This window comes from Alternaria triticimaculans (assembly GCF_023758025.1).
Source record: "Alternaria triticimaculans strain BMP 0046 chromosome Unknown scaffold_2, whole genome shotgun sequence".
Classification (NCBI taxonomy): Eukaryota; Fungi; Ascomycota; class Dothideomycetes; order Pleosporales; family Pleosporaceae; genus Alternaria; species Alternaria triticimaculans.
In genome coordinates this window covers 3,085,198-3,096,473 of record NW_026055959.1, presented here as the reverse complement: position 1 = coordinate 3,096,473, position 11,276 = coordinate 3,085,198, and the positions used below count along the sequence as shown (strand labels likewise).

The 11,276-nt window shown below is 51.6% G+C and overlaps 2 protein-coding genes across 2 annotated transcripts; both read left to right on the top strand.

The window, feature by feature from the left end:
• Positions 1–1,133: 1,133 nt before the first annotated feature.
• J4E78_002701 (uncharacterized protein) lies at positions 1,134–2,260 on the top strand (the record flags this gene model as incomplete). Its single annotated transcript, XM_049363346.1, is given in 3 exon segments — positions 1,134–1,141; positions 1,415–2,145; positions 2,163–2,260. 3 exon segments carry the CDS (start codon positions 1,134–1,136, stop codon positions 2,258–2,260), a joined length of 837 nt encoding a protein of 278 aa, XP_049225938.1.
• Positions 2,261–3,998: 1,738 nt separating this feature from the next.
• On the top strand, positions 3,999–6,788 carry J4E78_002700 (uncharacterized protein; the record flags this gene model as incomplete). The annotated part of the gene is made up of 2 exons (XM_049363345.1): positions 3,999–4,553; positions 4,602–6,788. The coding sequence occupies 2 exons, from the start codon at positions 3,999–4,001 to the stop codon at positions 6,786–6,788; spliced, it is 2,742 nt and encodes a 913-aa protein (XP_049225937.1).
• Between the last annotated feature and the right edge of the window lie 4,488 nt (positions 6,789–11,276).

Here is an 11,276-nt window from a genome sequence, read left to right as displayed (position 1 = left end):
CAACCCATCACACCTGCGCGCGGTAACTATTTACAGTACAAGCAAACGATACGGGTCTTACGTGCGAAGCTTTCTGCAAGGAACCGTGCTGGAGGCTTAGATGGATGACACAAACTTCACCACCTGGGCATGTCCCCACTATCCGCGGTTGGTCGTATCCGCGCGCTTGGTTACCGAGGACACCTATCAGAGCGAACCTGAGTTCATGCCATGATGACGACGACAACATAGTCTACATTCCCCCTTTCATTCATTACAGTTCTGGCATTTGCTTCCGGATGAAGCATATTCGCGGTTGTGTAACCGGTCGGACCTCAGTTCAAGGCGCCTGCAATAAAGAGTTCATCCAATACATCTGCAGTAGAGAGTGCCGCGCGTCGTGAGCCCTTCTGCCCTTCGTCAAGGCGGTATCTCATCGTATGAGTAGACGTGTAGACGTGAAGGCTTACGAATGATCTCACGGGGCGTAAGTCATGGTGATGGCGCTGGGTCCCAAACTGACGGTTCATTGTCCCAAAGCGGCAATAGGGAAGTGCTAATCTAGGTCGCGACGATGTGGTATGGTGGAGGAGATGGATGCGAAAGTAAGTGCCTTGCGGAAAGCCTGGGACGTAAGTGTCATGCTGTGCGAGGGCTCCTTGTCTACGCACGATCAGGCAGATGTATTTGGATGGTGTTGAGTCGGAGCGGAGTGAAGGGCGAGGTGTATATGAAAGAGTGTGTGTTCGGGGTGAAGATGCAATATCAGAGCGTGGAACAACGAGCTTGGAGCAAAAGAGTGACTGACAGCAAAGGTGAGTGAAAAACGGAGTTCTCAGTTCTTCTCACCATCAAACTAGTCACTTCCAGATGAGGTGAGACCCTATCGTGGTTTGCCTTGTTTGATTAGCGCTGGTTTAACTGGTGCAACTCTACACTGTACTTGTTTGCGCATCGCACGGGTGCTACCCTCAAGCCAAGCCTATACATCAACTTGATTATACGGTCTCACAAGTATCTCCTTCTTCCGTGTTGTGTCTGACCATTGCGCAGTCATTTCATGTCGACAGCAGTCATTGCAATAGAACTACAGCCTTTCCGTACAGACATGGCTCGCGGAGATACTACTACACGAACGTATCACGATGATGAAAATGACGCTGTCAGTCAAATGTCTAGTTCGGTCAGTCTGGAGGAGCTAGAGCTTCAGCGGCGAGTGCATCGACGTACTGCATCGCAGCACTGGTGGAAGAGATTCACCTGGTGCGGGTTATTATCGCGTCGACCTGGTGAAACTGAAGCCCACCGAAAGCAACGGAGAAGACGTTGTGTTCTTGGGTTCGGGATTATTGCTGTTATCTTGACCATCTTCGGTGCTATTGCTGGAGGGTAAGGAGATCCAGCCGAAGTGCGAGAAAGGACTAACATACATCAGTGTTTACATCACATTTGTCTCCATACTGCTGAAGCGGCTCGCTCCTTCCCCCAAGAACAGTGGCCTTCAGCACATCGTCGATACCTGGCAAGAACCGCACGCAGCCAAAGCCTTTCAGTTCGACTGGAGAGATGACTTCAGTCGTGACATCGTACCCAAGAGCTGCCACTCCCACAACGATTACTGGCGCTCTGTTCCCCTCTATGCTGCCCTCGCGGCGGGATGTACCAGCATCGAAGCCGACATCTGGCTAACAGAAGATGGCGAGCTGCGAGTCAGTCATTCTTGGGAGTCTACGACCAGCGACCGAACGCTGAAGAGCTTATACATCAACCCACTTTTGAACATCCTCGAACAGCGAAACGCAACAATAGCCTCAGAGCCAGACAGAAAGACCGGCGTCTTCGACATGGATCCAAGCGCAACCACCGTCCTACTCATCGACTTCAAATCCGACCCGGCAGCAATATGGCCAGTCCTTCTCTCGCAACTGGCTGCCCTCCGATCCAAAGATTGGTTGACATACTACGACGGCTCGACGCTCCACACAGGCCCCCTTACCATCGTCGGCACGGGAAACGCCCCCTTCGACCTCATTCAGTCCATGACAAACCGGTACATCTTCTTCGACGCACCGCTGCTCTCTGTCTCGGATGATCAATACAATACCACAAACTCTTACTACGCATCCGCCGCCATCAGCGACGCAGTGGGCAAGCTGTGGTTCGCGAGTATGTCGTCAAAACAGGTTGGAACAGTCAAGCAGCAAATCGAAGCAGCGAGTGCGAAGGGACTGAAGAGTCGGTACTGGGGTACTCCGAGCTGGCCGATCGGAAAAAGGGATGAGATTTGGGAGACGTTGATGAGTATGGGTGTGGGGGTCCTGAATGTAGATGACTTGGTCAGTGCGACGATGTGGAATTGGGGCTTTTGTGTTGTGGCTGGTATAGCACTATGTGGGAACAGCTAGATAGACTCTCGTTGTGGGACTACTTGAATCATTGATGCGACTCATAAATGGGTCCGTGTATAGTTTGGAGATCTTTGGAGAGCACCCGGGATGTTTGTGCAGTGTGCAATGTTGTGTTCAGTGCTGTCATGGTGATCAGCACAACGTCATGGCGGTGTTGATCGATGGCTGAAACTCGTGCATGTCGCACCCGCAAAATCGACGTCATCGTGAAGGTCCCCATTCGTCGTATCGATCGTGAATATAAACACAAAACTCTGGAGCCCTAACATGTTAGCATCGACGACGGTTCTGTTTGGACCCTGGCTGTGGGGACATCTAGTGGTTGATCATAAGAAGCTTCGCCTCGGATCCGCAACAGCTAAGAATAGCCCCAGTCCGTCTCGCGTTTGCCGGACAGCTGTCACTATCGCAGCAGACACGCTGGTACAAATGCCATCATCGTCGTCGACTCCTGGAAAGAAAGGCTCATTTCGCCGCCACAGGGTTCGCAGCCATTCAACGGCCAAATGTGCCTGACATGTGTGATGCGTGTGGCTGAAACATTCCTGGGCAGGCACGATGCAAGCCTCAACAGGGGGGAATGGATTACGTGGACAGTTTCTCGATTCGGGGTATCTCCACCAGGATGCTCGGAAATAGGCGAGCTGTGGACCTATGGTAGACATGCGACATCGTCTTTGGGGTTTCCGCGGCCTGGCCGCCCTGCAACAAAGGGATTAGTTGCTTTTTCGTCGGCTGAACTCTGGACGGTGTAATCCGAATGTTCGGCCGGCGATGCTGAACGCGATCGCGATTGTACGAGCTGGACACAATTTTTCTCTCTGTTGGGCGTATCGATACGCGTGTACCTGCATCTGCACCGGGTATTTTGGCCAGAACCGATCAACGTCAGGGATGGCCGATCGGGTGAATCATGCTCATCGCTGCATGAGGCTCAACCAAAACCGCATCCTCACCAACGACGATACACAAGTCGCTGTTCAACGGCCTGTCCGATGTGCGCAGAACGACGGTAATTAGAGCATGGCCAGGCAGTTTTATGTGCAGCCAGCGGTGACGATATTTGCCCTCGGTGATTCGCTGTGGCGAGTAGCTAGCGGTTTCAGTGGCATGTGGCTTTTCCCGCTACCCCCTCCCTGCATACAGCTAGCATGGTCTGGGGACCGGCGCGCGGCGTTGTTCGTCAAAGTAACTCCTTGCACTGCTACTTTTCTTCACTCGCTCTCCCACCCTGCCTTTTCTGCTATTGTGTCCCGAGAGCCTCTTCGCTCGTTCCTCTATCTCTTTGTTTCCTTACCTTGCACAGAGAACCGACGGCAGGCCTTCGTTCAATCGCTGTCGTTACACGTCTCTATTGTACTACTCGTTCAAACGGCCCTCAAAAAGGAAGTGCTCGACGCACACTCTTCCGCCAGCTTCGTTTTGGCAAAACACTCCGGGATCTGCATTCCCTTTCACAATACCCACAATACCCCGCCTGCGCGTTCGCAGTGACGAATCGGCTCCCACGATCAACTACTAGATTTCCTTTACATGACAAGCAAACGAGCCTCCTCTCAGAGGTCCTTTCGACTCTCCAACCACGGATTCCAGCCTCTCGACAACGGAAACATGGAGAACCGCGGCGATATCCCCCTCCAGACTGTCGTCAGTCACACCCCCACGCAATCGTCGCCTACATCCGGCAATGAGAAGTCGGAGAAGTCACACATGTTCTCGCGGGGACGCAGGAAGGTGGCTCTGGCGCCGGTGGATTCCAGAACAGGAGCGCCATTGCCTCCCCGCCCCCATGAAGAGAAGACGGCGCTTAATCGCATGGGCAGGATCTACACCAAGATCCTGAACTGGAGCATCGTCACGCGCTACATGATCTACGTCGCTCCTGTTGCGCTGCTACTCGCCATTCCCATCATTCTCTCGCAAACCGGCACAATCACAGGTTCAATCGGCGGCACAGGCCAGAAGAAGTTCTGGATCTGGATCGAGATCATCTGGCTGAGTTTCTGGGTCATGAAGATTGTGGCACACTTTCTCCCCAACATCTTCGAGTTCCTTATCGGTGTGGTCAGCCCTGGTGTCAAGAAATATGCGCTGCTTTTGAGAGCTCTCGAGAAGCCTCTGTCCTTCGTTTTCTGGATGATTGTTAACCAGGCTACGTTCCCAGCAGTAAGTTCAGACAAAGTATTTGAAAGAACGGCCACTGATTCCGTATAGCTTATCCGACCCGTTGCTGGTAGAACCGGCGAGAACTATCCAGGATGGATTGGCACGATGCAGTCCGTTCTGCTTGCCCTCCTCGTCTGCACCATCATCATCCTCGCCGAACGCGTCCTGATCCAGCTCATCAGTATCAGCTACCACCGCAAGCAGTTTGATGACAAGATCAAGGAGTCGAAGCGCAACATCTACCTCCTCGGTATTCTCTACGACACTTCGCGAGCGTTGTTCCCCGCATACTGCAACGAGTTCGCCGAGGAAGACTACATCATCCAGGACACAATTCTGGATCTCGGATTTGGCAGCAAGGGCAAGGGTACGGCTAAGCATGGTCGCTCAGGCAGTCGCACTCCCATGCGTCTCATCCAAGAAGTTGGCCGCGATGCTGGTCGCATTGGTGATAAAATCACATCTGTCTTTGGTACCATCGCTTCTGAGATTACCGGCAAGAAGGTCTTCGACCCCAACTCTGCTCACTCCGTCGTCTTGACTGCTTTGGAGAGGAACAAGAGTGCCGAAGCTTTGGCTAGGCGTATCTGGATGTCCATGGTCGTAGAAGGCAAGAACGAGCTCTACCTGGAGGATCTTGTCGAGGTCATGGGCCCTGGTCGCCAGGAAGAGGCGGAAGAGTGTTTCGCTGCAATCGACCGCGACGGAAACGGCGACATCAGCTTGGAAGAGATGATCTTGACTGTGACTGATTACGCTAGACAGCGCAAGTCCATCAACTCCAGCATGCACGATGTCGACCAAGCTATCAACGCCCTTGACGGTCTTATCATGACCATCGCTGTCATTGTCTGCATCTTCGTATTCGTCGCTTTCCTCGCCCCGGCCTTCCGCACCACTCTCGCTACATCCGCGACCGCTCTCCTATCGCTATCCTTTGTATTCGCGACGACCGCCCAGGAAGTCCTCGGTTCCTGCATCTTCCTCTTCGTCAAGCATCCGTACGATATCGGTGACCGTGTCGACATCACCACCGAACAGCTCACTGTAGAGCACATCGCCCTGCTCTATACCGTGTTCAAGCGCGTCACCAACGGAAAGACTGTCCAAATCCCCAACATTGTCCTGAACTCGCTGTGGGTGGAGAACATCACACGAAGCAAGGCCATGCGTGAACAAGTTTCGGTATTCTGCGACTTCGGCACCTCATTCGAGGACATCAATTTGCTCAAGATGGAAATGATGAGCTTCGTTCGCGATCCGGCTAACGCCCGCGAGTTCCACTCTGATATCGATATCGAAGTTGTCAGCATCGCCGAGATGAACAAGCTAGAGCTTCGTGTCGAGATTCGTCACAAGAGCAACTGGTCCAACGAGTCACTTCGCGCTTCTCGCCGATCCAAGTTCATGTGCGCGCTCGTCGTCGCTTTGCGCAAGGTCCCGATCAACGGTCCGGCCGGAGGCGATGCTGCTCTAGGCTCGCAAGACAAGCCCACATGGTCCGTCGCCGTCCCACCCGCCGAGGCTGTCGCAGCGTACGAGAAATACAAGGCCAGCGCCGATGCCGGCCGTCTCCGCCCACTCAACCCCAAGGAAGAGGACACCGGTAGGACTTCTGGCACTGACTACTTGGGCGTCGGAACAGAAGGAAATGCAATTACCGCGCTCAACAACAGGAAGCCCGGCCTAGACACCATCCGCGACGACACCTGGGAAGCTCGCGGCGACGACTCCAGCACCATTGGCCGTCCCAGCACAGACCAAAGACCCGACCTCGACGAAGTCCGCGGTCTCCTCCGCAAAGCCAGTTCCGCTGGAAAGCGAAAGGGCGGAACCACACTCTCGCCATTCGGCTCGCGCGTCTCAGTCGATACACCCCGCCAGAACCCGCCTCCACCTCTCCCACTCCACGTAGTACCCTCCGGCGGCCAAAGCACATACGCGCCTCCACCGGGCGGTCCCCTGCCACCACCATCCATGCCCCGCAGCACCGCACCCGGATCGCCTAGCTCCATTTCCACGGGACAAGTAGAGGAGTACTCGTACCAGACTATGGTACCGCCGCCTCGCTCGCGCAGTCGACCCCGCGCACCACAAGTAGAAGAAGACGAGGGCGAGAGGCGATGGGATATCAATGCGAACGCGCCACAACGCGCCCCGTCGAATAATAACCCGTATAGGAGTCCGGGATCGCCGCAGCAGGGCGGGTTTCAACAGCAGTTCAAGAGGGAGTAGAACTCCCGTATAAGCTAGGGTGTCGAGCACGAAGTTTGAAAATTCCTGTAATGTCTTTTTCTTTATATCTATTTAGATGGAAATCTTAGCATGGCATTGGTGGTGGTGATGGTGTCTTGAAGACGCTGGCCTCACTGTGGCGTTTATATTGCTTGGTAGTGTTGGCTCATCAGATGGGCTGAATATCAATTACTACTGTTTGACACTTCTTATTATCCCATCTTCCTCATCGTTACTGCCATGTGAGTATCTATAGCTGACAAGTTAAGACTGCGGAGCTGCGGAGTTTGGCACGTGAGTCGACACTGGCTCTACGGGTATATAAGCCCCTCCTCTGCGCCCGAGACCTGATTTCTTCATTCCACACTTCCTCCTCTTGTTTCCAAAAAGTCAATACGTTTTGGGCATGGAGCAAGAACCTTTTCCAAAACCCATGTATCTATGGTGCATGTGAGAGCATGTCCGCTCAAAACCAACTACCTTTCGAAAAGAATATCCAAACATCATTGCCACCAACCCATGTCGACTTCTTCTCTGCGACTGCGCCTTTATCCAAAACATCCTAGAAAGCTTGCATGAGAGGCTGCGCGGTCCAAAAGACAACGAACAACTCAGAGATGGAGTGCGGAGTCTGTCCTTCTCTCTGGGTACCGAAAACAACTATGCACGGAAGCCATGTCCAGTTCCGCTCTACTACTACGCTTATACCGAAAAGCACGTCGACATTATGGCATGAGCAGGGCCGAGAAAACCAAAAGCGCATTCTACCTGAGCATGGAGAGCGAGGTGCTGCGTTCTGGTTCATTATCAAGGCACGAAAACAAAACCTTTGGGCAATCTTGAAATGTTGCGGCGCTCTCCTGCTCTTCTCGAAAAGCTCCTCCATTGCCTGTCATGGTTCTCGAGGAGGTATAAAGTCGCCTATTCTCGCTGTTGGAGTTGTCTCCTTTATTCCACAACTTCCGGTGTCTTCTAGCAAAACCTCTCGGCAGCTCCTGGATGGAGAAGACTCCTCTTCCAAAAAGGCTCAGAGAACCAAGGCATGATCTGCTGTCCAGAAGAAGATCTGGATTTATGGACTTCGAAAGCAAAAGTTGACAAGGACTATGTCTGTCCCTGGCTCTCTGGTTGCTCTTTATCAAATCATGAATTGCAACGAGGCATGGAGAGTCTGTGGCTCTGAAATACTATTAAAGGGAATATATGCGGCGAACTTCGCGCTTCTCTCAAAGCCCAAAGTCTGGGTTCGATGTTGCGTGCTTCCTCCGTCTCGATCTCGATCTCAAAACATGGCAATACAAGCGGAATGACTTTCGCGGTGTAAAAAGACCACTCATTCAAGCCTCTGGCTTCTGTCCTTTAATCCACACTTTCTTGGTTTATTCTCCAAAAATGGCTCAGGCATTGCTCATGTCTGGGGTACCTTCTCCAAAACCTCGACTGGGAGTTATGATGGCGCGGCCGCCTGAAAGAAAACCAAGAGACACCTATGTTGAAACAAACAGACAACTTGGGCATGGCTGTCTTTGCCCTTGCCGCTGCTCTCTACAGAATCTACGAAGCGAGAAGAGAATGGAGCTTCTGTGTGCTGGAACCCGCATCCTGCTAAACATATGCCGCGGCACCGGTACTTTGTTCGAAGGACCTCACAACACCGAAATGTTGTTGAGTTGCTCTTCCCTTTATTCAAAACATCCCCTATAAGGACTATGGCTCCCGCGGCATATAAAAGCCTTGTACTTCGAACCGGTCTTCCTGCTTTCTTCTTACCACTATCACAGTTGCTGTGTTTCCCAAAAACGATTCGTCACTGCCGGATGTCTGCGGCTGGTGCTGCTTCCAAAAAGGACAACGGACCTCTCCATGTGAGAGATCGGCTTTTCCGAAAATTTCTTCAAGAAGTTTGATGTGTGAGAACGAGGAGTAGTCGCCTAAACACGACTACTACCCTTCTTCTATCTTAAAATGCGTTTCGCTACTATATACAGGCCGCTATCCTCGCTCTGAAAAAGGCGTCGCCCACATGCATGTGAGAAAGAACTGAATGTCGGTATCAATTAAGAAATGTTGCGAAAGCACTTGGTATTCTTGTAATAAGCGAAGACTGTGTGTTCAGTCCACAATCAGGATATATAAACACGTTCTGCGCCTCTGATCTTTCTCTCTCTCTCACCATCACTTACCTGGTCTTTTCCAAAAACTAGACAGAACCAGTGTATGAGATTCCGTTTTTTCAACAGCTCCGACTTTATTGGCATGTGGAGAGATCCCGTGCTTCCAAAAATACCTTTTCGCTTCCTCATGAGCCTTTTGCGTTCAAAAAAATCACGCACTAGCCACCCATGTGTGGAGACGTCTGCTGGTCTTCCGAAACACCATCACACGTCACGCCATGCAAGAATCTAGGGAAGAGGTTGAGATACAAAGTCTGCCTTTGCTTCCTCTTCTTCTTCTACACAAATTTCCCGCCTATCTCTCCAAAATTATACAGACACCAATCGATGGAAGTCTGTTCTCCAAAAGTTCGACGAAGACTATTATGTGTGGAGATCCTCTGGTCGCCACGATGCCGAACCTTTGGTGGGGGTATTTCTTCGAAACAAGTATACCGACAGCGTATGTGCAGAGACGTTGGGTGCTTCTTCTCCAGACAGAGCTTTCGAAGGATATGCCGAAGGGATGAATGCCTAGCCTGAGATATAAACCTCAACTCGCCAGCTTCTTCCACCTCTCTCTTCCATACCAAAGCCTTGCCTTCTTTTTCCAAAACCTGTTTCTCTGGTGGCTATGCGCCTTCCTTTTCCGAATGACGAAAGTTCCACACCTATGAAAAGAGACTGTCTGGCCTCTAAAAAGATTGGAGCCACTTGCCCATGGCTATCCGCTACGAAAAGCATCGAAGAAAAGATCACATGTGGAAAGCTCGGAGCGTACATCATCCAAACCCCAGAAAGAAGCCTGGTTTGCGATATAAAGTCTACATCCACCTGCTCCCATATCTTCCTTTCCATCGTCCGCATGCACATCCCGCTTCCTTTTCTAAAACGAACCATATTCTGGTCGATGAGGGTACCATTTCCAAAAATCATACGCGAAGATGTCATGGGTGAAAGACCTCTGGTCACTGAAAACGACTATGTGTACCTCGAATGGACGCCTCCTTCCAGAAGCAGGCACACAGACTGCACATGTGTGCAGACTCCGTTCCGCATTCCAGATACCCGCGTTCCTTTCGTATGCCGGAACTGGACTGATCGTGAAACCGTGAAATGCTCTGCTTCGGCGCTGCGGTAAAAAACATATGTGTGCATTGGCGCAACCTTCAAAAAGATTACAGGTTCTGACAATGTCTCGAAAACGACTTGTTCGTTGAGCTACTCAACAATTTGAAACAAAGCAACCGCGTGGGCATGTGAGAGCTGCTCGCTCCTTGGAAACATGTATAAATACCTCCCTTCTGGCCCTCAGCTTCTTTCCTCATACCTTTTTCACTTGTTTCCGAAACACCAAAAAGGGTCATGCTCAGGACTATGACTGGGTCCAGTCTTCCAAAACTTTACCGTTGAGAACGCATGTTGCAGAATCCTGCTACTGAAAATTGCTGGCAACACAGGCATGTGCTTCCCCCAAGACGTCGACAACGTAGCACTTGTTCGAAAAGATAGCGATGTTAGACGTATGTGTTTGCCCCGGAGCGCTATCGTACTCATCAGAGACTGAAGGGCAACGATCTTGAAGGGGTTATACAGATTATCGCTATGCATTTACTTTATACGTCGTCTATACGTAATTAGAACTAGCATCTAGATTGCAGTTCGGCTCTACACTCTTTGAGCTTTCTGAAGAGATGTCCTTCGACTGGATTCCACTTAAAGAGGCGGTTTGATCCATCGTCCTCGCCGCGTGTGAGCCAATCCCCGAATCCATCCACCCTCTTGGGAGGAAGTGTTCGCGATAGGACTTGCGGCCTGCATCACATACGCTCAACCCTATCCCGGAGTCCATGATATGTCTTCCACGATTTTCGCGACGGCCTCGGCCTCGCCAGGCTCGTCTCGGTAGCGTAGGTGAGCCCGCAATTTCCAGCGCGTTGTCGAGAGGCCGCGCCTCCAATGTAGACCGTCGACGGTGCGGCATCATGCGAAGTATGCGCGGCAGCAGAGGCCCGAATTCGGGGAAACACACGCACAAAATACCACTTGCGAGCTCTGCGGCACTATAGATACGTAATCCGTGGTCAGTGAACGGTCTGTCAGACTTGGATCATAATGTAATGCTCACCCCCAAAGAAGTATCTCAGGCTGTCTCCAAGATTTATCGCGGTTGCTACTGTTTCGGAGTCGAACAACAAAGCCGATAGTTGCGAAGATGGGAGCGCTTGTAGTGGTCAGTCCGGGCGTCCAACAACATCATGCTACTTACTCACCATAAGCCAAAAGTAAACACAAATATCACCAGCGACTTCTTCTTACGACTGATGTCAAGCTT